Raw genomic sequence first — 24,519 nt, forward strand, 5'->3', positions numbered from 1 at the left:
TTCCCTTTAATTAATCTTTTTTCACTCATATTTTTGAGGCGCGCTTCTATCGGTCATTTTTTCTGGACTGACAGCGCCATCTATTGGACATTTAATTGCGCGAATAGTCATCAGCAGAAAAGTTTACATACTTGAGTTTTTATTACACACAATTTTTATACTGTATGCCAACAGTTTTCGTATACATTCGTACACATTAAGTTTGTAGATTTCATACACATTAATTTTGTTTAAGAATAAAATAATTTTTTACGAATAATTATTATTATTATTCGTATAAGATATATAATACTCTGATTATAATTCAAATTTACTGAATACAACTAATTAAAAATGTCAATTGGAGTACCAATAAAAGTGCTTCATGAAGCCGAGGGTCATATCATAACCTGTGAAACAAATACCGGCGAGGTTTATCGTGGAATATTGATTGAAGCTGAAGACAACATGAATTGTCAGATGCAAAACATTACTGTGACCTACAGAGATGGTAGAGTAGCTCAATTAGAAAATGTATACATTCGCGGGTCCAAAATAAGATTTCTTATACTGCCGGACATGTTGAAAAATGCGCCAATGTTTAAAAGACCTGGTGGGAAAGGATCAGGAACAGCAGGTCGTGGAAAGTCAGCGATTCTCCGAGCTCAAGGTTTGTTAAATAAATAATTACATGTTCTCTTAGAAATATATAATTTATTTTATGATAGACGCGTCCGATACAAAAAAACAGTAAGCGCGTAATTTGAATGTAAATATTTTTATATATATATTAAGACGTCATTTATTATTTTTAACATTTTGCTGTAAAAGTCAAAATTTTCGGATCGGCAAAATATGTTTTTTTTTTTTTGTCAATATCGAGAGATATTTTAGTGAAAAACTATAAGATTTTGTTACATTTGTAATGGAAAATTCAAATTTCTGTTATTGTTCGAGGGGAGCGCATGTGAAAAAATTTTTTCTTTGAGAAAAATTAAATTTTCTTTCTGTTAAGCTGAAAGAAACCAGACTGCAATCAAATTTTCTGAGTTTAGAGTTTAAATTGATTTATATATAAATTTTACATATTAAACTTGAAAACTAACGAACTATTCAATTGAAATTTTTTAGCAAGAGGCAGAGGCCGAGGACAAAACCAAAGGGGTCGAGGTACTGGTTCTGCACCGTGGCTCAATCAACAAACTCAACCAGGTGGATCTCAAGCTGGTAGAGGAAGGGGATAATCAAATATTCTTTTACGTTCCACACTTATTTAACACCTATCATGTCATTGATTTCTTCAAAAACTTTTTTTAATTCTCTACGTAATTACATTGTATCAGAATTATTAATAATAATTAATAAGTTTAATAGTATCCGGATAAATATTATTTTAATTTACATTTTTACCCAGAGACCTCTCATCAAATACGTTACGCAAAATTTTACTTTTTTAGACCCACCTCCCTTCGCCACATTTTCTGGGTGTATCCATCTACTTTAATACCAAATAATTCAATAAAATATGAATAGAAAATTTATTCAGTGTGATGTAAAAAATTTTAATAGATATTTTACGACATAACAATTGGTACAAATGTGGACTTCCGATTTAGTTCCCAATTTTTTATAAACATTTATCATAGTTAATAAATTATAGCCAATTGACTATGAGTCTTTTTGAAAGACCTCAAGGTGTTTTAAATATTGAAAACATTCTGTTTTACTTATTTATCATCATGTTTGTAAACGGTATCATAGACATCAGTGCGCCGTTGCACAGAAGTTGGAATTTGACTTCTTACTTCTTTTACAATAGATGAATCTACAAAAAAAAATACACAGAGTTCGTAAGTGGTACTTTGATTACTTTTGAAAGTTATTCATACCTATTTCAGTGACTATCATATTTTCGTGAACATCTAAGTCATGAATTACTTCTCCCCATGGATTAGTCAGTTGGCTGTGTCCCCACGCGATATATTCTGATTTAGTATCACGCGCTGGAGAGACACAGACAACGTAGCACTGATTATCATTAGCTCTTGAACGTTGAAGTAGTTGCCAATGTAATGGCCCGGTAGTCATATTGAATGCAGCTGGATACACCAATAAACTACAGCCTAATATAAAAATAATCATAATAAATAATAAAAATTTTACTCATTTATTTCTAATGGCATTCAATAATAAACTTACCTTTATTACGATAAAGGCGCGCCATTTCTTCAAATCTGATATCATAACATATTCCTATACCAATTTTAAAATCGTTCAGATCAATCATCGTCAAAGTATTTCCCGCTCTCAAAACTTCGCTCTCAGCAAATCGTATCTTGCCTTTTATGTCAATATCAAATAAATGCATCTTAAAAAAATTTCAAAAAAATTATTTGAATTATTCAAACCAATTTAGTCATTTCTGTTATATTATAATTCCAGTAACTTTTAGTTTGAATCACAAATATAAATACTTTTCTATGTTTTGCTATAAGTTGACCTTCAGTATTCCAGACAGTGCAGGTATTGTACAATGCGTTATTATCTCTTTCAGGAAAAGTACCAGCAATAACATTTATTTTGAAATTCTTTGCCGCATTTGATAGGGCTAAGCTTGTTTCTCCCGAAGGAATGTCTTCGGCATATTTACTAAAATGTTCTGTAGTAACAAACGTATTTATAAAAAAAAAATTTCATGACAGATTATTGAATTACTACGAGGAAAAATTACAGTTTCAAATATCAGTCAAGTCCCTCTACTTTAAAACTAGAAATGACATTTCGGAGATGTTACAGTTTCATATAAGACTCTTTTCAGTCCTCAATAGCGAATAAATTTTCAGCTTTCAAATTTTGTAGTAGAAACTGCAAAATTTGGTGTTCATAATTGTAATTCCTTTATTACAAAAATTCTCAATTATTACAGTACAAACTATAATAGTTTTTCATACAAGGACCCTGTTTTTGCACTAAAAACTGTAATTTTTTCTCTGCTCTTTTTTTCGTATCAGCATTTAACAAAAAACTTTCATAATAACGTATTTCGATAGAATATTACAGACCAAGGGCAAAAGTAGGACATTTCAACCCACGAATATAATTTAAATTATCAATAAAATAGTACATTACACACCTAGGGTAAAAAGTAAGTCGTTTTGAGAAAACAAATTTTAAAAATTAACGCATGCGCGATTTTTCTTACAAACAGAGGCAAAAATTTAAACTTTTCAGGTGCAGATCTGATCCACGTGTTTACCACCCTTGCTTTCATCTCGGGTAGCCAATCACGCATACCAGGTTGAATATTCTACTTTCTTCTCTTGGTATATAATTAATTATTTAATTGATTATTAAAAAAAATTTAATTTTAATATAAATTAAATAAAGATCACTTTCAATTCGAATTTTTTGTAACAGCTAAAGTTTCGTTATTTATAAAATTTTTATTTCATTCATACAATTCTGATACATCTTATTTTTCTTTATAATGAATGAGTAAAAAGAAATAGTATATTATACGAACGTATGCCATAAGGAGAATTAAAACATTCTGGAAGAATGACAACGTCAGCAGATTGTTTTTTTGCTCGTTCAATAAATGAAACAGCTTTTTCTATGTTGGAACGCTTATTGGAATTGACAAGCAGTTGTACTAAAGCAAGCCGCAGTGCTATTAGAATAAATTATATAAATAAAAATACTCATATTATTATTAATTCAAAGATATTTATTCTGTAATAAACTTAAGTTACTTGTCATAGTTTGAATTCCTTCTTTGAGGTCTTGTTTCAAACTAGAAAAAAATTACAGCAGATTAATGTATGAAAAATACTTCGAATTTAATAAATTCTTAGTCGAATCTATTATTTTTTTCCAGTACAGATATTATGTATTTGCTTGCACTTGTACTTGCTTGTACGCAAGTATATCGTAGAAGTTCTATATCTAACTAAATTTAAAAATCATGTACGCAGTTTTTGTGATAAACTCGCACAAGAAATTAAAAAAAAATACATATTCATAATGCACATTACAAGACACTTGTGCTAGTATCGTGTCAAGTGTTATCTTTATCACTCTACCCCTTCTACCAGGTCTACGAGATGCGTGTTTTATATATGAGCTCATATAGATCATCAATTTTTATCCCCTTAATCTTTACAGTTAAAGACTTTGGACACATTTTCATAAAACTACTTGAATTAAATAGAAAAAAGAAGTCAATCAAAGAATTTATGTCACAAGAAATGAATCAAAAATTCTATTCAAGACCTTGAACTTTTCGCAAATTACAAAAAAGTTGTCTTACATTATTCTTCCGCTGTTTCTTATAATTTTTTATTAAGAGTTAAGGAACAAGTCTGTTAATAGAGAAACCGATTCTTTGGTTTATAATTTTTAAGAGTATTATAATAATCAAATATATAATTACTCAAGAATGATGAAAGCAACTATCAAAGTATGCTCCAAGTAATGACAGATCTTTGTTCTCGATTTTCAATTTATCGCGGTGGCCTTAATACTTTTCAAAAAGTTTTAATTCTTATTTCAACGTCACGTGACGATTTTCTTTAACTTCTACCCTGTCGTTGTTTTAATAGCAAACCCCCTCTCTCCCTTCAGTTGCGTCATGTAATTATTAAATCTAGACGCGCAATGGTGAACAAATTGATCGTATTTTTCACTAATCGATTATGTGTGATCGATTATTAACTAAAATAATCGAAAAAATTTATGTTCATGGTATTAACTGTCGGTATTACAAGTTTCTATGAATTTATTCGAGTATCGAACAACCAGATTGCCATTTCGTCCGGAACTTAACGTAAACTTGACGGCGCTATGACCGAAATTATTTCTCCGTAACTTAGTTACGGAAAACTGCTTTAGATGATTTACTTTTGAGTACAAGTTTAAACTGCTGATATTTTAAAAGTAAATCATTAAAATAAAAAACTTTGTCTTTATTTAAAAACATAACTATCACATAAAACCATTACAAATTTTTAAATTTGCCTTCCTACAAACTATGACCTTAAACCACAAAAAAAAAAATTATCGCTTTTCATCTAGATTAATATTCTTGAAGTCCAATAATTGAGTGTACTGAAAATAAAAAATACAATCGATAAAATCTTCAATTTAATATAACTAAATATACTTGTATGAATGGCAATTATATGAGAAACCTTTTTTTTCAGTTCATCTCGTTCGTCCCATAATGTTTTACCATCACAGCTACAAATTTTTTTTGTGTTCTCAAATATCCCACATGATCTTGCTATTATTCCACATGCTATCCTATAATAATAGTATCAATAATTAATATTTAATCACAACCATACAAATTGTCATTTCATTTAGAATGAAAAAATACTTGAGTCCGCTGTTTCCGTCAATTTTCGAATTTGAATTCTGTCCTCTTCCCAAATCATCAGCATTTTCTGTAACGACAAGAGATCTTCCGATAATATCTGTAACTTTCAAATCATTATTTTGAAATCTAAACAAGGCTCGTCCGGCTGTATCTGCAGTTATGTTTCCAAGATCTCCCATATGCTGAAAATTAAAGATAAAAAAAACAATTTAATATTTAATCCTAGGATGCCGTTGTCAATGATAATAATTACTCGATTAGAAATGTCATCTTCTAGGCCTCCATGACTGCAATTGTAGGGATTGAAATGCTGACCTACTGATTCACAGCCATTAGAAATGTCACCACACTCATGAATGTGCAACCCATGATCTCCAGGATCTAATCCGTCAATTGTACCATCAACTATGCAGCCTTTTTGAGTTTCAATAAATCTGACAACTCCTTGGATTAATTTGTTCTTAGAAAAACCAGAAGTTCCACCAATCATAGAAACTGCACTTGAATTATCTATAATCATTATAATTATTATTATATATTATGAACTGAAGACAAAAATTTTCTATGGATTCGAAAAAGTTTCTGAACGCAAAAATATTTTTCCCGCCTCAAGAAATTTTTTCTTGCTCCAAGATTTTTTTCGCCGTTAGAAAATCTTTGTTTTCAATTTGTAATACAAAAATTTGCTTTTTCGCGGCAAGAAATCCTTTTTTTCTGTGGATTTTTAAAATTTACCTCCGAAGCCTTTCAACACAGCCCTTTTACCGGAACTTTCTATTTTTTCTTGGATTATTGTATACGGAAGTTTTGTTTCAACTAAAACAGTTCCTCGATCAAGTGATATATCAACTTTTTGTATATCTTTGTTATCGCTAAGGCAATTTTTTATTGCATCAACACATTTTTCGCAAGTCATGTTAACAGCAAATTCAATCTGAAATAAATCAAATTTAAATAAAAATAGTCAATTGAAAAAAAGTTTAATTATACAAGTCTAACCTTTGACGCCATTTTATTTAATGATAATTGACTAGAACAAATAATTTTTTAAAATAATGGATTTGTTAATAAATATAACACAGGTAGCCTTTTTCAAAAAATTCTCCGATAACAGATACCAAAAAAGTACTTCAATTTAAATAGGAACCAATTGATGAATCTGAAAATTAAATGATTAACATTAATAAGACCCGGTCAAATTATTTAGACTACTATTTTAAAAGCTTAAAATTATCAAATAAAATACTCATTATTATTTAATAATATTTACTTTCATGTAATAGTAAATTACGTCAATCTTATCTGAAGCGCATTTAAATGTAATTATAAACTTAGGGCTAGTTTTCCAACGTAAGATTTAGTTGATACTAATGTATCGTTGTTAATAAATGTAAATATACCCTAATAACACAGTTTGTTTAACAAAAGTTTCCTTGAATTTTTCGTCAAAAGTCCATCAATTTTGGACTTTTCCGTTTTTGACGACAATTTATATACAATTTGACGTAAATTTACTATCCGAAAGAACGCAAATTCACTTCAAAAGTTATGACAATAAAGTTAACAGACATTTAAAAATTTTAGAATTTTTTTTAACAAAAAAAATAAATATTAAAAAAAATTTTTTGAACAATTTCCGACATGTGCATTTTTTTAGAAATATTTTTTTTTTTAATTATTTATCTGTTAAAAAAAAATTTTTTAATTCCAAATGTCTGAAAAATTTACTATCATTCAAAAGTTGTCTACAAATTGTCATCAGAAACGGAAAAGCCTGAAGTTGACTGACTCTGATGGAAAGTTCATGGAAATTTTATTAGGGTTTTTTTCTAGTGGAAAAATTTACCTCTCAATTGAGGAAAAATAAACCGCAAATTTTTCTTTACAACTTTTGCTGTCAATTGTCAGAAAATTTCGATAATTTGAATTGTCAAATTACTGTCAATTTCAAGGTAAAGTGGCCATTAAGGAGGGAATGCATAGCAGGACAATACGTCACCTAGCGGTATAAAAATTTTAATTTATCAATTTTACATAAAAATGAACCCCAACAAATTTCATTAATTGTGTCAGTTTTTCTATACATTTTTGAGTGTATAACCATGAAGATGTAGTAGACAAATATATGTAGTTTTTCTAATTATAAATATATTGACATTGTAAAATTGTAAAAACCAAATGTCAATGGGAGGTGAATAGCTTTTGAATTGTAATTAAATTCAAAGAACTCAAGCTGTTATTGTTTTTCAATAATTCAAAATGTTTATAATTGTTATTACTGATATTTTAAAATTTAAATTTATTCCAATGATAATATTTAACCAATAGTACAAGTGAAAATTATGAAATTTAAAAGCATGGCTTATAATTTGAGAATGCGGTGGATTTTTAAATTTTACGATAATAAATTATTTAGTTCCAAGGTCAAAACTCATTACGACAGTTTGGAAATAAAGCCGAAAGCAACTCAAGGTGAAATAAAATCAGCTTACTTTAAATTATCAATGCAGTATCATCCGGACAAAAATAGTAGTGAAGAAGCTAAGATAAAATTTCGCAATATATCAGAAGCCTACGAAGTTTTAGGAAATTACGATACTCGAAAGCAATATGACCGCAAAATAAAAGTTCGGTTACCAGATGATCGACCACGGGAAAATATAGTATATAAGCCAGCAGATATTAGCAAAGAAGCTTATCGTGCTCATATGGAGATAATGCGACGTCAACATGATGGAACTCCAATTTTTGATTTCGATGCGTGGACTAAAGCTCATTACGGTCAAACTTTTGCTAAATCACGTAGAACAAAAATGAAATATAAAATGTATGCTGATGAGAAAAAAGTAACTGCGGCACATTCACATTCGACAGGTGTAGAGTCTGCACTTTTAATGGTTTTCGTCACGTCAATATTTTCAGTGTTAGTTTTTGGACTATTGTTGCCATCTGCGTCAGAAGTACCGGAAAATTTAGTTTTAGAAAAGATTAAAAATGATGATGATGATGATGATTCAAAAAAACCGCTGGATTCAACGTGATAGCTAGAGGATTATTGGCTGGGCCAGTAATAGAAGTCTGTTGCACCATAGTAAATTATTGATGTATCGAATTATTATTTATGTAAATAATAAATAAGATATTATAAATGTAAATATTACCATAACTGAATAAAAAGTAAATTATATTAGAGATAGTGTTTAAAACTAAAAAGATGGAAGTTTACTTTTGATTTGAGGTTTATATAAATATAATAAATTTAGTAGGGTCGAAAACATGATGACACTGGCATTGGCATTGAAACAGGACCCGTTGGATATGGAACTGAAGTATTAATTTCAGGGAAATTCCTGCCGGATGGGTAACTTGAACCACCTTTTGAAAATCTTGATTTTTTTCTTAGTTCTCTCATTTTATCAATTTTTACTTTACGTAAATGCATAAGTTTACGTTTGATAAGAAATTGTTCTAAAAATTCATCTACATCTGAATTTCCTGCGAGAAAATTTTCCGCATGTTTCTGTGGAATAAAAAAAATTAATTTAGGAGTTTACGTTAATACTCGGTAACTCTAATTAATTAAACGAAACGTTGGAAAAAAATGAAAAAATAATTGCATATATATGAGTCCTTAATTTCCGTGCAAAAAAAAAATTTTTATGATACCAGCATCGAAACTTGAAGTTTCAGTGATTCTGCAGTCAGTGGAATGAAGTTGATTTCAAATTATTGCCGCGAATGAATATCAGCCAACTCAATTTCTTGTTTCTGACTGACTGCTAACACTGGAACTTTGAATTCCGATGTAGGTAATCATGAAAAATCTAGTGTGTAACTCAAGATGGAACACGATTTCCACCTGCGGGTGATGTTATCCAATTTCACCTAGGTCTGAAATCGTTTTGTTTCTTCCTTTGTCACACAATATACTATCAAGTCTCCAATTTCTATCGCTGGGACATTGAAATCTAACATCTGATACATTACCTCAGATTCTTCTTCTATTTCTGTAGCAGAAGATTGCAAAAGTTCCATTGCCGTATCAATAGACAAAGACTCCGATTTATTCTCTAGAAAAATTTAAATATATTTATCGAATAGTCATATATTTCGTCGAATAATATATCAATTATGAATACATACTAATGTCGTTCATAATTTTTTGTACATTTATACACAACTCGCTGCCTTTTTCTCCAAGTTCTAGGAGTATTTTTTTACTTTCTTCTAGTTCTGGTTGTTTCGCTAAATTGAATTCAGCTAATGAACGATTGCTAGCCATCAGCATTTCTTTTTCCGTTTCCAGTTCTTTAAACTAAATATTCAGATAAATTTATATTCTTGCTCACGGATTTTCATCTATTAAATTTTTTAAACTTACTTGTTTAATATCTTTGACAACTTCTTCAAATTTTCCATCATCGTTCAGTATTTCTTTAAGTTCATCATTACTTAGATGGTTGAGCATAGCAAGAGCTGCTGGAATGTCAGGTTCTTGAGTAGAATTAAACATGATTTCGTGATTTTATTCGTCAACTCAATTAAAAATATCAGTTGTATGAAACTGTCATGAACATATATCACAAAATATGATTAAAAAAAACACTTCAATTGTTGACTATTATTATTATTATTATTTCATCATAAAAAATGACGAATTCATGTATGTCGTTCTTCGTTATCAGTTTGACTGCAAGTTGACGGAAATCTACGGCCGGATTTGACTGCAAAAAGTTAACCTATAATTAGTTGATGTCAATTTGCCAATTAAAAAGTAAACTTTCAGTCAAATTCTAATGTCTGAACTTTTTCTCAGTCGACTCCTACGCTGTCCCATGTTGGATGTGTCACATTTGTGTGGCTGATATAAATATACATCATTCATGGGATTGAAAAGCGCATGCTCGTGGTTTTTGTCTTTAAAGAAAAAGGGACATTCGATCATTTTGAATTTCCAGGAAATTTCCGCTCTCCATTAATTAGCTGTCAGACTTGGTTTTTCATTTTTTTTTTCATCTGTCTAATTGAAATTTTACCTTGAATTTTTGGTATCTGTTTTGTAATCATGTTCCGAAACTAACCTCAAAAATTCAGACCTGGCTGGACTACTGGGTGGGAATTTTCAAATTTTTTTCTTCTTATTACGTGTTGAATAATTGTCACCTGAATGATGAAAATTTTCCGAAAATGTTTGTCTTACACTTTTTTTTTCAAAAACTATAAAAATTTTTGTAATGACAGATGATTAATAAATTAAAAGAAAAGTAAAATTCAAAAATTTCATTAGCACGGCCCAGCCTTAGTGAAATTTGTATGTCTTATGCACTTTAATTACAACAAAAATAACAATTACGAAATTTTTAAATGCACAGGCTAGAAATATATGTCGTATTATAATATATATTTATAATTTGGTAAATTTTCAAGTATTGATTAGTATAAAAGCCCGTAAAAAATGAGTCATATATGCGAATATATGACTCATTTTTCGCGGAGTACAATATAAAATTTATTAAACCTTTTACAATATAAAGATACAAAATAATTCGTGTTACATTACAAAATTAAAGATAATTAGCAGCGTGTAGATAAATGGAAAAAATTCTAATATGTTAAATGCAACTTGTGATTCATTAACTTTTTATAATACTAAAGATTTCTTTGAGACATTTTCTCCGAGAAATTTAATATAAATTAACATCTTTGTTAAATAATATGATATAAGGCAAGGATATGAAAAATGAAAATTAATGTGAAATCTTTAGATAAACTATAAAATGATTTTCAAATCTAAATTTCATCACAGCTGTCATCAGAGTCATTGTTACCTCTGATGGTTTTTGATTTTTTTGCGATCGAAATTTTCTTTTTCGCTCCTGCCTCAGGAGGATGTAATAAATCTCCATTATATGAAATTACTCCAGAACGAGCAATGCGCCACTCTAACATTTCAGTTGAAAAATCATCACAGTTTCCTAAATCAGTAAACCCAACTATATAGTCTACAGTTTTACTATCTTTGACAATAGTCATAGTTGGAATTATTTTGATTTTCAATCGTTCTGGAATAAAAAAAATTCTAGTTAATCAAATATTCAATTCAAGAATACGATTCACAAAAAAAGTTATAGTTTAATATGAAAAATGATAACTAAGGCACAATTGGTATTGATAATTATTTTACTGTTATGATAAAGTTCGGTAGATAAAACGTTATCAAAATTGTTAGATTCCAAAAAAAGAAAGTTATTTTTCGAGATGACTATAAGTAAATACTTGATATCAAAATTACCCTTCAGGCATATCGATTATTTACTAAATTATGATATGTAGCTCATAGAAGTTATTGTGATAACGTTCCCTCATAAAAAAAAAAATGTCTCCGTTATAATAAACTGAGATTTCTGGTTTTTCTTATCTTAATTCGAAACACCTGTAGATTTTTGAATGATTTACGGATATTCAAATCAAGTATTCAAAAATTAATCCTTTGAAAACCAACAATTAGCTAAATTTTTTATCGTCAAATTATTATTTAGAGTATTTTAATAAAGAATACTATTGGAATTAGTTGATGTACGGAGGAATCAAATCTTTTGTTACCAGAAACGATTCGTAATTTCCCAGGAAAAAGTAAATGAACATCAAACATCAACGAACCTGTTAAAAATGGAGCCCGTTCAACATTCAGTTTGCAGAATCGTGCTTCTACATGTTTCTTAGCCAGAATTTTGAAATGTTGGTCCACTATTTTACATCTAGGAGAGTCATCTTTATAGAATAAGCATACAATATTTTGTGATTTTTTAGATACTTCGAAAAATTCTTTTTCGTTGTAGATTTCATTATATTCTCCATGGCCCTATTTTACAGTAAATATATTTTTAAATCCCATTTTTTTTTTTCAACCAACATAAAAAATGATAGAGGTCTAGAAATTGCGCCGCACTTATTTTGGACTGTAACAAAGTTTGCTACAATTCAAAGTAGATTTTGAGAAAACTTTTTTTATTTTACAAACCCTGATAATTTTTGAAAAAATTAGAAATCTCAGATTTATTTTTTAAACCAATTTACAGTGTATAGCTTACAAATGAATAAGCTGATGAAAGAAATTAGGAAATATCTTAAAAGTATTTGTCGAAATCGAAATAAGTGAAACCCTATTTCTAGATCTTCATATGAATTTTATTAAAAAAAAAATAAAATAAAAAACTTACTGCGGCGATCCACGTTTGTTTTTGATGATGAATTTGTTTCAATTCTTTCAATCTTTTTTCTCTCAATTTTTCAAGATCATCGCTGTCAAGTTTTTCTAGCTGTTCTAATTCAGCATCTAATTGTTTTTCGACTTGATTCGCTACTTCCAATACTTTTTGTTGTATCAAAGCCTCCATTTTTAGTTGTGAAATATTTAAACAAAAATTAAATTCACTTTTAATTAACCAATGCAATACCTTGTATGGTGCTAAGATCTCAGGCAGGGGCGGAGGTAGAAATTTCAATTTACTCAGAAAAATTTTGAATGTTCTGTCAGACGTATCCGATCCTGTTTGCAATTCGCGTTTGAAATGTCTAGGGAAATAGTCGATAGTAAACTCATGTGGAAAATTTTACTGCAAGTTGACAGAAAGTTACGGCTGACATTTGATGTCAAGTTGACTACCGTGAAATATACAGCAATAAATGATCCTAAAATACGAGTGTGAATGTAGCAGACAGACAAATTTAAAATTATAAATAGAGTAAAAATTTTAAAAAGTAATATCCATAAAAAATGCACTTCTTATTTTACAAAATTTTTTAAATGGGCATTTTTAAAAAATTTTATTTTATTAATTATTTACTCTATTTATTATTAATTTTAAATTTTTGTCAAAAATTAAATATTTAAATATTTGAAAAATTAGTACGCGCATTTTTTAAAATTTCATTTAAATTATTTTATTTATTTATTTACTTAAAATTTATAAACAAATTCAGTTTGAAAAACTGGCCCTCAGCAACTAGCGACCTCAGTAATAGAAATTTACTACAGAGTTTTTAACGCTTGGGTTGCAGAAAGATGTCACTTAAAAAAAGTCCCTACTCAAAATGGATGAAAACTTCCTAAAAACAAATGTGCGTAATGAGTTAGTAAAACAAAAGCAGTGTAAATATATGTGCTTAACGTCCAAGTATGTAATAATATTTATTGTGATGTTAATTAATCAAAAATTTACGAAATAATTCCAGGTGAAACTGTCCACTTAATTTGAATTCGCCGAGTAACTATGAAAAAAATTAGTTAACGTACAATAACCAAATATTCATTTAAAAATCAGTATTTTCTTTTTTATAATACAGATTTAAGTTTCCCACAAATAAATAAACATCAGCGAAACAAAATGACTCGCAAGTGCGTTTTGTGTAAAGAAACAAACTACAAAAATTCCTACAGCTTTTTTTCCGCCCCAAAGGATGCGGAAACCCGGAAAAAATGGCAAGAAGCAATTGGAATAAAGGATTATGTTGTTAATGATGAGACATTTGTGTGCAGTAGACACTTTACGCCAGGGGACATCATCACTCACTGGGTTAGCGGTGTCCCGCCTCATGTAGTAACAGTAAGTAATGAACTACTTAATTAATTTACTAATTTATTGATAATTAACACGTTTAAATTTAACAGATAAAATACAAAAAATGCCGACTACGCCCTGGTGCAGTTCCCAGTGTGAACTGTGATATGGAAAACATGCAAGTGGAAGCTGATGACGAGTATGAAATATTTCAAGTAAACCGCACATGGGGAAATGAAGAAAAAGTTACTTTTACTGATGGTAAAGAGCAAGTATTTTTGATTCCCCGCGCAGATCTTATAACTTATTCAAATTCCGAAGCTCCTAATAATGCAACTGGTAAATTAAAAGACGAAGATAATGAGCTAGTTTACATTACGCAAACAATAAATGAAGCTAATTCGACTCTTGAAGAACATGGTGACATGATTGTCGTCGCCAATGATCAGTTGGAAGACTTGAGAACACTGGAAGTTGATAATTCTTACGGAGTCCGTGACAATGATAACACTATTTATTTAAAAACAAATGACAATTCTCAGATTCTTTATGTTGAAGAAGTTAATTATCCTGCAGAAAATGAAAAAGTTGAAGAAAGTGAAGAAAATAAAGAAACCAATGAATCTCCTCAGGAAATTAAAACTTATGATTCTAATGATGAGGAGTCATTAAAAGAATCAATCGATTGGGATTCAGTGGAAAGTGAAAAAATGTCAAATAATGGAAGCGAAGATCGGAGATCCAGTTTCGAAGATCGTAGATCCAGTTTCGAAGATCGGAGATCCAGTTATGAAGATATGACAGTTGATATTTTGGATCCTCTTGATGAAAATGATGATCCCATGCTATTTGAAGATCTCCTGGATAGCTATACTGAAGTCCCTCTACCACGGGGATGGTCCACGATGGTAATTTCTGCGGGTAGAGCAACAACTGTCATCTATGCTCGTATGAACATGACGCAAACTGGTGTACCCTATGTCCAGAAACAAGTTTTTTTGAAGAGTGACATGACTCTGCAATGCTCTGCTGCAGGGAATGCACTCGATCCTCGAGAGCACAATTTATTCCCAGACGGACGAAGTCTTATCGTTCATGCGCTACGTGACGTTGAAGAATTTATAGAAGAATTTGATCAACGTGTAATATGTGATGGCTTAGAAAAATTACCATCTACTGATATTGATAATTTAATAATTTATCGTCAAGATGTCAAGTGGCGACATAATGAGTGCCCAATTCTGATGAAAAATAACGGCACTCGCTGTTCTAAATGTAATTCTTTGAGTTTGCCTTCTATTAGACGCAAAATTAGAAAGCCAGGTCAATATGACGACCCTGAAAAAAGTACAGAGCTTGTGAAAAAAGAACAGACAATATATGAACTGCACAAACTTCTTTCGAAGATGACCAAACGCAACGAAAAATATGAAGCTATGAAAGACAGTCCACAAATGTTTATTAAAATGCTTGAGTCATTGAATATTCCAGAGCTTCAAAAGTTGATGATTAAAGAATCTTTGAACGTTGATGCAAATAATGATAATGTTAATTTTACACAAACTTGGCTATTTCTTTCCCTTTTGATTTACATTGAGTCACCTCGGATGTACAGATTCCTCTTGTTGAATCAGTATATGAATTTACCGAGTATTCAAGTTATGCGTCGATACCTTCATCAAATAAAAACTGACGCACAATTTTATAAGTTATTCCAACAAACCGTGGAACCGTTTCAGTACAACAAGCTTGATGACAAAGAAATAACGTGAGTTATGTATTGAAGAAAGAAAATAGAAGAAATAAATAAATATAACTTTTTCTTATACTTGAGAAATTTTAAAAAAGTAATTCAAATGAGAACTATAATTATTTTTTAAAGTAAAAAGAATTTTTTTTAATAAATAAAGACTTCAAAACTTAATCAATAACTAGTAGTAATTTTTTTTTTAATTTACTTGAGTTAATCAACTAATTGACGTCGTTCATGAGGGAATTTCAGGTTTAGAATTTTTGATAATATTTTCAATAGTTCATTATTATTATTGTTATTAAAGGAATTATAGCTTTCCTGATCTACTTAATTGACAGAATATTTATTAGATTCTATTTTTCGCATGAGTGATAACATGTAGATATCAATTCAATATGCGCACTGCAAAGCCATACATTAATAGAATAGAATTTAATTCTTAAAAATGTTATTTTTATAGAAACGATTTCGTTCCTAATATAGTTGCTGGGCTCATCAGTAAAGTTAATACAATTATTATTATTATTAATATGTTAGTTTTCAATCATTACTTTTATTTTACTATTATTTTATAATTTTAGATTTATGTTTTGAATTTTTTAAAAAGTTATAAACAAAATAATATAATTAAATATGTAAAGTGAGGCCTAGTACCCAATCAAGGAACTAATACTCGACCACTCCATGTATTAGTATATATGTATGTACTAAATATATATTAATATAAGTTATCGAGTACTAGTTCCCTGATCGGGTATTGGGTATCTCTTCTTATATATATTTTAATTAAATGAGAATTTAAAAATGGTGTTTCTCGGATGAATTGAAATTCTTAAAAATGCGAAAGTTTTAGCCCTTTAATTTCTAGAAAACGCTAAAAAATCTTCATTTTAAGTTTCCAATATTTTTTTGCGTATCGAAGTTTTAAAATTCGACGAACGTTATTTCAACATTTTAAATGATTCAATTTATTAAATACTATACATCTATCAAGCATTATTATTAAATGTAGTAATTTTTGTTTTAACATATGTACAAATATATATGTATATATTACTTATCACAATACAAATAATTCCATTTTTTTTCTTTTCAATATAAAAATTAAAATTTTTAAATTTAAAAATCCATCGTAAAATTTGATAACTCAAGAACGTACGTTGATTTTCATTGAGGGATATTTTTAAATATAGCTCCTATTACTGGACCATGTCGATGAATTAAAAATTGTCTGAAACATCAATTTTTAATGAGAGAAATGTGTAGGGAATAACAAGATTGTTAATCGAACCGACAAAATTCGTCACCAATAATTAACAAGTAAGAAATTCTTAAATTTTCTTTTACGGTTATTGTTGACATAATAAATGAACTCAGCCAGTAATTATTAGAAGTTCCAATTAAAAATAATTTTGCTGGAAAAACAAAAACTCTTAATTTTAAAAATATAAAGTAATTCTATACCTTGAGTCACTTTGAAGAGAAATGATAGGAGCATCTTCAGAATCTAATTTCGCAGCTTGATTGGCAATAGCAGCTATGATTCCTGCGCTGTCTGGAGATATATTTCCTTTTGCTATAAGAAAAAATTATCGTAAATAATTAAATGAATTTTTTTTACAATCAATTTAGAAATAAAAAATTTACCTCCAAGGCAGAGCCCAGATTTATCGGTCAAAATACACCCTGTTATTCCTACTGTTTTTACTCTAATCATAAAAGTTTATAATTTTTAAGACTTCATGTATTTTTCAAAAGGAGATTTACAAAAACTTTAAGTAATTCAACTTACGCATCTTCCATTGTAGTTTCCAGATTACGCTCCATTGTAATTCTTCAGTTTATTAATTATAATTATGACAAATTACTGATCTATTGAACTGTCAAACTCAAATGTATATATTTTTTTATTTTTTTGGGTTACATCCCCAAACAAATGTGTCATCGAAAAGTTCTAACAAAAATTCGCCCTAATGGCACAGTTTGCTTAGCAAAAGTTTACAAAAGTTTCCTTGAATTTTTCGTCAAATATCCGTCAACTTCGGGCTTTTTCGTTTTTTATGACAATTTGTCTATAACTTCCTATACATTTGGATGTTAATTTATTATGATTTGAAATTTAAAAAAAAATTCAAAAATTATTAGACGTTTGCTAACTTGAGTATCGGGTAATATAAATTTACTACCCGAATGCCAATTCACTTTAAAATTTTTATATAAATTGACGCCAAAAACAGAAAAGCCCAAAGTGGACGAACATTTGATGAAATATTAAAAAAAAATTTTTTAAATTACCTCTAAATTGAGGAAAAATTATTCGCAAATTTTTCTTTACAATTTTTGCTGTCAAGTTGTCGGCAAATTTCGATAATTTCAATTTCCAAATTACTGTCAATTTCAAGCAAAAATTTGTGACCGTCAGCGGACCGTCTTATGACCGAAACTCAAAATGACGTTCATTTTGCATCACTATAACACCCTCTATAGTATGGACTGAGCCAACTGCATTTGCTCGCTGTCTTAAAAGATGACGGCTGCAAATAAATTTTTTATACTTTTCTATAAACTAATTGTTTGTTCGTCGTTTGTTCTTGATTGTTCGCTTAAAATTGTTAGTTCGTTTTTTTATAAATTTACTCAGCGCAACAAACTGATGACAACTGAGTCAGGTACTCAATCTATAGTTTACGTTGATAATGGTGGGGGTAAAGTTTGAAACCAAAGAAGCGGGTCCTTAACGAGCGTTAACTGTACATTGTATTATTAAACATAAGTGTATAGTATAATTACAAAAACAATTCTTGATAAACATTAAACACATTAAAGTTCAAGGGAAAAAAGTAATTTTTGAGTATCGTCATATTCTGAAACTGATTATTTAATTAATACTGAAAAATACTAAGGAAGATTTTATTTACACGATGTGTTCTGAGTGAGTATTTTACTGAGTGTAGATCTGTCAAATTAATAAATATTTTTTTTCATAGCAAAGTTTAAATTTCTAGGTTATAAACTCTTTTCGTTATTTGGTTCGAATGTGTTTTCAAAAGTTTAAAAAAATCCAACTTTTCCATGGGGTTTTTTAAAGTTTTATAGTACGAATTCCGTCAAATTGATTATGATTGATGTCATTTTGAATTAATTTCCAAATTAAAACTTACCTGATATAAATTCATGTGTGATCGTAACCAATACTCAGATCAATGTTTTAAATTTTCATGATATCAACTTAACTTATCGTTGATGATTTATCCCTAATTAAACAAAATGATTTGATAGGATTAGAAATGACTCATTTTCAAATCATTTAAATCATTCCGAATACTTTTTAATCCTTAAATATTACGTCTGGTAACCCGCTGCGGCTTCGCACGGGTACTTTTTTAAATTGAGGCTAATCTTAGAAGATAGGCATATATCATTGTTACAGTACGATAGATCTTTTTAAAAAAGTAATAATTCCGTAACATATTGTTTTCATATAACTATTACTTTACGCGGCGCACGCCAGTAAAACTCTTAGTCAACATGACTTTTTCCGATATCAATTATCATTGTCATATTTCAGCCAATTTACACTAAACCTCAATGAATTGTACACCTAAATCTTTCTTATGAATCACTGTCCATTGGTGAAAACCATACGAAAATCCTTTCGGTAGTTTTTGAATTTGCCGCGTACACGCAGACCGGCGCGGGGACTTTCTTTTATAATATATAGTGATAATAATGATAAATAGTATTATTGTTTTCAAGTATAAATTAGAATTTTGTGACACTAATTAAAGAAATAAAAAAAAATTTCGTTTGTCAATTGACAATGAACAAAATTTTAAACTTTGACTTTTTAACCAACGACTTGAATTTTTATTAAATAACATCAGCGGTCTTGTTAATTAAATTTTTTTTTTTAATTTATTATTTTAGCCAAAACAATATGCATAATGGAAGATGATTCCGAGTCCAGTCGTGATAAGCGAATTGATGATCTTACAAAAACTAAGAAATTTGCTCAAAACAGTACAAAAAGTTTGGATAGTACTAATTTAGAACCTTATATTATATCTATAAAACCGTTACAAAAATTTACTTCAGGTGTACCCTATGAAATTAATAAATCTCTTTCTTCTCAAGTAATGGAGTATTATCATAAATATTCTCAAAATTCAAATTTGAATCGTTTTTTTTCATTGCCTAATGCCAACGCTGAACGGCATAGCTATTCTTGGAAAGCCCGTGACCAAATAATACCTAGATCACGACAAACCGTTGCTTCGTCAAATGAAAACAAAACTGTGAGTGTTTTTGATGCCCCTAAAGAAAGACGGAAATGGACTAGGCCTCCTCTTATTGGACAATTATCTGGATCTTCCGGTAAAGTTATTCCGTCTTCATATATTGAACGAATTTCTCCAGAGCCAAGAACATCTATAGAACCTTCTGTAAAAAACGATACCTTTCTAGAAACAGAAGGAACTGAAAATAGTCAGAGATTAGATAAGTCCGTAAATTCAAATTTTGAAACAATTGATCGAGACCTAAAAATTTTATCTCCAACGTCTAGTAATACATCTCACAAACCACTAGAATGGGACAGTTGGGCAGATGTTGGCTATAACAATGTTTTGTCATTAACAGAAAAAGAATCTGTAAATACGCTTCGAACAGTTGAACAAAAAGTGTCAACTCAAAGCTTATGTTCCACATCATTTCGTTTAGATCCCGAAGGAACGACAGCTTCAAACATCGAGTCTTTTAACGACAAGACCAATAACTCACTATTAAAAACTCGGCAACATTCCTCAGAACCTGACGCTCACTCTACCCGATTAACAGACGGTATTTTAGAATCAGATGAGATCAAAATCACTCCGATCATAAAAACTAGTCATTCAAATATTATTGTAGGGGATGTAACTGGTAATGAAGATATATCACTTAAAAGCGACGTTCCTACTAAAAAGGATGAAGAAAATCCGGCTTCAAATGTTGAAGAAATTGATAAATCAAAAATATCCGATGCTGGCAAATCAAATCCATCGCAAAAAAATATTTTAATAGACGATATTATAACTCCTATTATTGATTCTTGTAAACGAAGTATAAGTGAATTGGATTTACGAAAAATTATAAGTAATGACTATAAAGAACTGTCAGTACCTTTTAAATTTCAATCTAATTCATCATTCGCAGCCATAAATAAACCAATTTTATGTGACAAATCTATCCAAATAAATTCTACTCTTGAGTATGGATACAAACAAAAATCAAAAGAAAGTAAAATTTGTTCAACTGCAGATTTAGATGAATCTAAGAAAGTAAATGCGGAAGAAAAAGTTAAAAATTGGCAAACTGAATTACCTGATGAAATAAATAAACTAACAAATGAAGGGCTTCTGAGAAAAGAAGAAATTAATCCAACGTTAAAAAGTCCACAGTCGATTTCGGACTATGAAGTCAAAGCTAAAGCTACTAAGTACAGTAAAGCAAAAGAAGAATTTCAAGTAAATGAAAATTTTCATTCAGAAAATCAAGAAAAGACAGAAGGAGGTCGGACATCTAATAGTTTTGAATATTTTCCCGGCCATACTTTTCGAAATTTTCCTCACGGTGATAACGCCAGTCGGACATCATCTTTTGAATCTGAAAGATCTTGTTCGACGATGCCGAATACTAGTTCAAGTTTGGATGAAAAACTATGGGGTCACTCTGATAGTCTTCTTCATGATCTCGAACGGAGTTTGACGATTCTCAAGAGTCTTGTTAACGCTAATAAATGTGACAAACAAGTTAAGAAGCGCTTAATTCATCATGTAATAAAAAGGCTCATTACAGCCAAGTACACTGACGATCAAATAGAGTACAAATTAGAAGATAACGTACCATGGAATCCAGATAATGCGAGGAATAAGATCTATTGCACAGAAATGATTCAAGCGTTTGCGAAAAAAAGAAACCAACAGAACAGTACAGAAGAATCATCCGAGGATTCTAAATTAAATAAAAGAGTTTTTTCCTCAAATTGTAAAAATCAAAGTGGCAACAGGGAAATTAAAGGGAAAAATCAATTCGTAAACAGCGAAAGTAGTGATAATTTTGAAGAAAGAAATACAGATAGAACAGACTACATGTTAGATGGAAGAAAAGCCCGTATGGGCCTAAGAAATGATAAACGCCGGTTTCATCATTACCGACATAACCAATCAAATCATCAGAAAGATAGTGAGGTTTTTGATGTTGACCAATATGAAAGTTCCGATAGCTTCTTGCCACAATTAAAAAATTTGAATTACAAAGAAAAACCAATGGTTAAATCAACTAACGGAATAAGGGAGATCTCATCAGCACCCATCACTACAACCATTTCTGCCCGAATTATCCAAAATTCAACATCAACTGCGACAACTACAATTACTACTACACCAAACGCTTCTATTAATTCAACTGTTATCACAACTGCTACTACAACTAATGCTACTACTACTACTAATACTACAACCCCTATTTCAATTAATAGTTCACTTAAAAATTTGAAGAAACAAAGTGAGATTGAGCGAAACATTGGGCGGGAAAAAATTGACTGGAGATTACCTTCAACGATGTCAGAAAGACGCTTTGCGGATGAATGGTGCACTTCTAGAATAGCATCAGCAACTCGTCTCATAGATTATGTTGAAGTAGAAAAGAAAAATCAGCTTATGTGGATCAATAGCGAGATAAATCATCTGTCAAGTTTGAAAAAGTTGCTTGAAGAATCGATAAAGTCTATTAAAAAAAATGAAAATGACTATTCAAGGGAACTACTTTTGAATATCGAAGAAAAGTCAAAACGTTTAGGAGAAAATTTACCTAAATCCGAATACTTTAAAAACAAACCATGGTCTTCACATGGAAATCTCGTTGAGAAATGTAATGAAAATTACAAAGTTTCAAAGAGGCAAAATGGTCATGAAAAACACCATTTTAATGATGCTACAAAGAATGAATTGAGTGACAGTGTACAGACTGCGAGGTCGCAATTGGCTAGAGTGTCATCATCCCCAGAAGTTTGTCAACATGAGAAAGTCAAAAGTGACGAAAACAAATGTAATAGACGTCCATTAACTTCAGAATCTAAACAATTAACGAATGATCAAACATCCAGAGGTCAGTCTCAAATTAGGTCTAAAAAAGAAACGAAAAATCGAATGAATGATCAATGCAAGAGTGACTTTGTAGGTAATGAAAATGAAGAGGAAATTGATAAAACTAAATGTTGTCATAAATGTTGTCACAAAAATAGAGAAAGAAATAGTAAAGATGATCGAGGGCAGTCACAGCAAGAACGGGAGATTAAAGAGAAGGGTAAAAAAAATGTAACGGCAAGCCAAATGATCCTTTGTGGAGATTGTAAAGCATTTCATGATAAAATTAATTCGAATTTATCAGATAATTCAATTTATATAAAGCCTATTGCTTATGAATTATCTTTTGAAAAGAAAAGTGAAAAAAAAAATTCAAACGTGAACCAATCATACGACAAAACATCGAATTCACCCGTCTCACAGATGTCAGATAGCGGCGATAATTCTCATTGCGATTCAATTCAATTTCATTTAAAGGTTTGTTTTATTTCGATTTAAAAAAAAACTAAATATAAGAAAATACTCAAGATAATTAACATTTTTACAAATAATATGAATTTCTTAGGACTACTTGAAAAAGAACAAACCAAAATTTGTAGATAATGTAGAGATGAGGAAACGTTATATATCGGAAATTTCACAGCTAAGATTATTAAAAAAGAAAAATAGAATGCAACTACTAGTACACGATCAAGTGTCTAACTTGACTGTCAACCAAAAACCAAAGCTTTCGAGTAAGTTAAAATCTTCTTCTACTTTTTCATCATATAATCTTATTGTATAATCAATTTTTTCCAATCATTACACGGAGAAATTGTTCTTGTTTTAGATGTTATGCTATTATAGTAGTTTGACATGTTAACCATCTGCAGAAATTGTAAGCTGTGTTGGCGCGAGAAACTACTGTGTTTTTGGATAAACACATGCAAAAACACGATCGCATCTCGCGCCAAGTATCTGGTTTTCAATTTCTGCAGGTAGCCAACATGTCTGGTTTTACTATATACTCTTACTTATAATATTATCCCTTTTTGTACAATTTACAGCTAAAAGTTTTAAAAAAATCGGTGATGACGAAATGAAAATGAGGCTACGTTTACGGCATTTGCGACTAAACGAAATTAGGAGTAAGCGCAAACAACAAGAAAAAGACGAACGAGTGAGAAGAAATCATCTTATGGCTAAAATATTCTGCAAGAAACTACAACAAAAAGTCCTTAACGGACAAGTTGATTTGTCGCAAAGCATTAGTGTAATATCTAACTTATAAAGAAAATTTAATTGAATAAAATTAAATAGAAATAAGGGAACATTTTATTTTCAAAACCAAAATTACGTATATATTCCTGTACTTGTGTGCGCATGAGCACATACTTCCCTGCTTAACATCATTATTTAATTACTTTAAAAATGCTACTGTACAATTGAACAGAATATGGCATAGGTTCGAATAATTCACTCGACGCGTAACCGAAATGGTCTGGGTTCGACTCCCAATAATAGACTTCGACTGTACGAAAATGTGGAACGCTAATATGTTTAGCGACTACATACCTTAGATTTCTAGCTTCATTTGATTGATTTCTGTGAAATTAATAAAAAATTAAGTAACAATCCAATCACTCATTTTCTTATTGCTCCTTACAACTTTCTTATTAGTCTAAGAAGCAAAGCGAAAGATGAAGATTTCTGTGTTACAATTAAGTGATGATGAGAGAAAAAATA

At 30.0% G+C, this 24,519-nt stretch overlaps 9 protein-coding genes across 13 annotated transcripts; 4 read left to right on the forward strand and 5 right to left on the reverse strand.

The window, feature by feature from the left end:
• The first annotated feature begins 144 nt into the window (after window positions 1-144).
• LOC103570206 (small nuclear ribonucleoprotein Sm D3) lies at window positions 145-1,355 on the forward strand. The gene is made up of 2 exons (XM_008547858.3): window positions 145-649; window positions 1,111-1,355. Exons 1-2 carry the CDS (start codon window positions 334-336, stop codon window positions 1,221-1,223), a joined length of 429 nt encoding a protein of 142 aa, XP_008546080.1. The 5' UTR covers window positions 145-333; the 3' UTR covers window positions 1,224-1,355.
• A 170-nt stretch (window positions 1,356-1,525) lies between these two features.
• Window positions 1,526-4,821, reverse strand: LOC103570205 (omega-amidase NIT2). Of its 2 annotated transcripts, none has more exons than XM_008547857.2 (7): window positions 4,412-4,821; window positions 3,732-3,772; window positions 3,503-3,649; window positions 2,454-2,638; window positions 2,179-2,347; window positions 1,869-2,102; window positions 1,526-1,804 (listed from the first exon to the last, which is right to left on the reverse strand). In XM_008547857.2, exons 2-7 carry the CDS (start codon window positions 3,736-3,738, stop codon window positions 1,707-1,709), a joined length of 840 nt encoding a protein of 279 aa, XP_008546079.1. In that variant the 5' UTR covers window positions 3,739-3,772; window positions 4,412-4,821; the 3' UTR covers window positions 1,526-1,706. The 2 variants fall into 2 exon arrangements, with proteins under 2 accessions (XP_008546079.1, XP_053594250.1); XM_053738275.1 differs by lacking the exon at window positions 4,412-4,821 and adding an exon at window positions 4,289-4,400.
• Window positions 4,822-4,922: 101 nt separating this feature from the next.
• LOC103570204 (copper chaperone for superoxide dismutase) lies at window positions 4,923-6,719 on the reverse strand. The gene is made up of 7 exons (XM_008547854.2): window positions 6,627-6,719; window positions 6,356-6,515; window positions 6,092-6,290; window positions 5,610-5,866; window positions 5,357-5,538; window positions 5,169-5,280; window positions 4,923-5,085 (listed from the first exon to the last, which is right to left on the reverse strand). The coding sequence occupies exons 2-7, from the start codon at window positions 6,365-6,367 to the stop codon at window positions 5,035-5,037; spliced, it is 813 nt and encodes a 270-aa protein (XP_008546076.1). The 5' UTR covers window positions 6,368-6,515; window positions 6,627-6,719; the 3' UTR covers window positions 4,923-5,034.
• Window positions 6,720-7,411: 692 nt separating this feature from the next.
• Window positions 7,412-8,409, forward strand: LOC103570203 (dnaJ homolog subfamily C member 30, mitochondrial). The gene has a single exon (XM_008547853.3). It carries the CDS (start codon window positions 7,699-7,701, stop codon window positions 8,395-8,397), a length of 699 nt encoding a protein of 232 aa, XP_008546075.1. The 5' UTR covers window positions 7,412-7,698; the 3' UTR covers window positions 8,398-8,409.
• A 43-nt stretch (window positions 8,410-8,452) lies between these two features.
• Window positions 8,453-10,081, reverse strand: LOC103570201 (vacuolar protein sorting-associated protein 37B). The gene is made up of 4 exons (XM_008547852.3): window positions 9,738-10,081; window positions 9,500-9,671; window positions 9,344-9,426; window positions 8,453-8,876 (listed from the first exon to the last, which is right to left on the reverse strand). The coding sequence occupies exons 1-4, from the start codon at window positions 9,867-9,869 to the stop codon at window positions 8,616-8,618; spliced, it is 648 nt and encodes a 215-aa protein (XP_008546074.1). The 5' UTR covers window positions 9,870-10,081; the 3' UTR covers window positions 8,453-8,615.
• A 540-nt stretch (window positions 10,082-10,621) lies between these two features.
• LOC103570200 (thioredoxin domain-containing protein 9) lies at window positions 10,622-12,882 on the reverse strand. Its single transcript, XM_008547851.2, has 3 exons — window positions 12,577-12,882; window positions 12,017-12,218; window positions 10,622-11,418 (listed from the first exon to the last, which is right to left on the reverse strand). The coding sequence occupies exons 1-3, from the start codon at window positions 12,751-12,753 to the stop codon at window positions 11,147-11,149; spliced, it is 651 nt and encodes a 216-aa protein (XP_008546073.1). The 5' UTR covers window positions 12,754-12,882; the 3' UTR covers window positions 10,622-11,146.
• A 553-nt stretch (window positions 12,883-13,435) lies between these two features.
• LOC103570199 (conserved uncharacterized protein) lies at window positions 13,436-15,847 on the forward strand. Of its 4 annotated transcripts, none has more exons than XM_008547849.2 (3): window positions 13,436-13,623; window positions 13,681-13,962; window positions 14,028-15,847. In XM_008547849.2, the coding sequence occupies exons 2-3, from the start codon at window positions 13,744-13,746 to the stop codon at window positions 15,687-15,689; spliced, it is 1,881 nt and encodes a 626-aa protein (XP_008546071.1). In that variant the 5' UTR covers window positions 13,436-13,623; window positions 13,681-13,743; the 3' UTR covers window positions 15,690-15,847. The 4 variants fall into 4 exon arrangements, with proteins under 4 accessions (XP_008546071.1, XP_008546070.1, XP_008546072.1 ...); XM_008547848.2 differs by having other exon boundaries at window positions 13,703-13,962; XM_008547850.2 differs by having other exon boundaries at window positions 13,436-13,591; window positions 13,703-13,962.
• Window positions 15,848-16,175: 328 nt separating this feature from the next.
• Window positions 16,176-17,653, reverse strand: LOC103570198 (conserved uncharacterized protein). The gene is made up of 4 exons (XM_008547847.2): window positions 17,463-17,653; window positions 17,318-17,379; window positions 17,135-17,246; window positions 16,176-16,901 (listed from the first exon to the last, which is right to left on the reverse strand). Exons 1-4 carry the CDS (start codon window positions 17,495-17,497, stop codon window positions 16,838-16,840), a joined length of 273 nt encoding a protein of 90 aa, XP_008546069.1. The 5' UTR covers window positions 17,498-17,653; the 3' UTR covers window positions 16,176-16,837.
• Window positions 17,654-18,414: 761 nt separating this feature from the next.
• LOC103570197 (uncharacterized) lies at window positions 18,415-24,285 on the forward strand. Its single transcript, XM_008547846.3, has 4 exons — window positions 18,415-18,602; window positions 19,598-23,271; window positions 23,360-23,528; window positions 23,841-24,285. The coding sequence occupies exons 2-4, from the start codon at window positions 19,615-19,617 to the stop codon at window positions 24,062-24,064; spliced, it is 4,050 nt and encodes a 1,349-aa protein (XP_008546068.1). The 5' UTR covers window positions 18,415-18,602; window positions 19,598-19,614; the 3' UTR covers window positions 24,065-24,285.
• Window positions 24,286-24,519: the final 234 nt, after the last annotated feature.

This window comes from Microplitis demolitor, chromosome 4 (genome assembly GCF_026212275.2).
Source record: "Microplitis demolitor isolate Queensland-Clemson2020A chromosome 4, iyMicDemo2.1a, whole genome shotgun sequence".
Taxonomy (NCBI): Eukaryota; Metazoa; Arthropoda; class Insecta; order Hymenoptera; family Braconidae; genus Microplitis; species Microplitis demolitor.

Bases quoted from the DNA above. Each gene is read 5' to 3' on its own strand.
- LOC103570206 (XM_008547858.3), top strand. From the start codon at position 334: ATGTCAATTGGAGTACCAATAAAAGTGCTTCATGAAGCCGAGGGTCAT. The intron at 650-1,110 runs GTTTGTTAAATA...GAAATTTTTTAG, and splicing joins AGCGATTCTCCGAGCTCAAG to CAAGAGGCAGAGGCCGAGGA.
- LOC103570205 (XM_008547857.2), bottom strand. The intron at 2,639-3,502 runs GTTCGTATAATA...TTGTTACTACAG, and splicing joins TAATTCTCCTTATGGCATAC to AACATTTTAGTAAATATGCC. The intron at 2,103-2,178 runs GTAAGTTTATTA...TTTTTATATTAG, and splicing joins GCGCCTTTATCGTAATAAAG to GCTGTAGTTTATTGGTGTAT.
- LOC103570204 (XM_008547854.2), bottom strand. The intron at 5,867-6,091 runs GTAAATTTTAAA...TAATGATTATAG, and splicing joins TGTGTTGAAAGGCTTCGGAG to ATAATTCAAGTGCAGTTTCT. The intron at 5,539-5,609 runs GTAATTATTATC...TTTAATTTTCAG, and splicing joins AAGATGACATTTCTAATCGA to CATATGGGAGATCTTGGAAA.
- LOC103570203 (XM_008547853.3), top strand. From the start codon at position 7,699: ATGAAATTTAAAAGCATGGCTTATAATTTGAGAATGCGGTGGATTTTT.
- LOC103570201 (XM_008547852.3), bottom strand. From the start codon at position 9,869: ATGTTTAATTCTACTCAAGAACCTGACATTCCAGCAGCTCTTGCTATG. The intron at 9,672-9,737 runs GTAAGTTTAAAA...CTGAATATTTAG, and splicing joins TTGTCAAAGATATTAAACAA to TTTAAAGAACTGGAAACGGA. The intron at 9,427-9,499 runs GTATGTATTCAT...AAATTTTTCTAG, and splicing joins AAAAATTATGAACGACATTA to AGAATAAATCGGAGTCTTTG.
- LOC103570200 (XM_008547851.2), bottom strand. From the start codon at position 12,753: ATGGAGGCTTTGATACAACAAAAAGTATTGGAAGTAGCGAATCAAGTC. The intron at 12,219-12,576 runs GTAAGTTTTTTA...ACTGTAAAATAG, and splicing joins AACAAACGTGGATCGCCGCA to GGCCATGGAGAATATAATGA. The intron at 11,419-12,016 runs GTTCGTTGATGT...TTTTTATTCCAG, and splicing joins ACGGGCTCCATTTTTAACAG to AACGATTGAAAATCAAAATA.
- LOC103570199 (XM_053738206.1), top strand. From the start codon at position 13,744: ATGACTCGCAAGTGCGTTTTGTGTAAAGAAACAAACTACAAAAATTCC. The intron at 13,963-14,027 runs GTAAGTAATGAA...TAAATTTAACAG, and splicing joins TCCCGCCTCATGTAGTAACA to ATAAAATACAAAAAATGCCG.
- LOC103570198 (XM_008547847.2), bottom strand. From the start codon at position 17,497: ATGGAGCGTAATCTGGAAACTACAATGGAAGATGC. The intron at 17,380-17,462 runs GTAAGTTGAATT...TTTTATGATTAG, and splicing joins GAAACTACAATGGAAGATGC to AGTAAAAACAGTAGGAATAA. The intron at 16,902-17,134 runs GTATAGAATTAC...TTGATGTTTCAG, and splicing joins TCTCTTCAAAGTGACTCAAG to ACAATTTTTAATTCATCGAC.
- LOC103570197 (XM_008547846.3), top strand. From the start codon at position 19,615: ATGGAAGATGATTCCGAGTCCAGTCGTGATAAGCGAATTGATGATCTT. The intron at 23,272-23,359 runs GTTTGTTTTATT...TGAATTTCTTAG, and splicing joins CAATTCAATTTCATTTAAAG to GACTACTTGAAAAAGAACAA. The intron at 23,529-23,840 runs GTAAGTTAAAAT...TACAATTTACAG, and splicing joins CCAAAAACCAAAGCTTTCGA to CTAAAAGTTTTAAAAAAATC.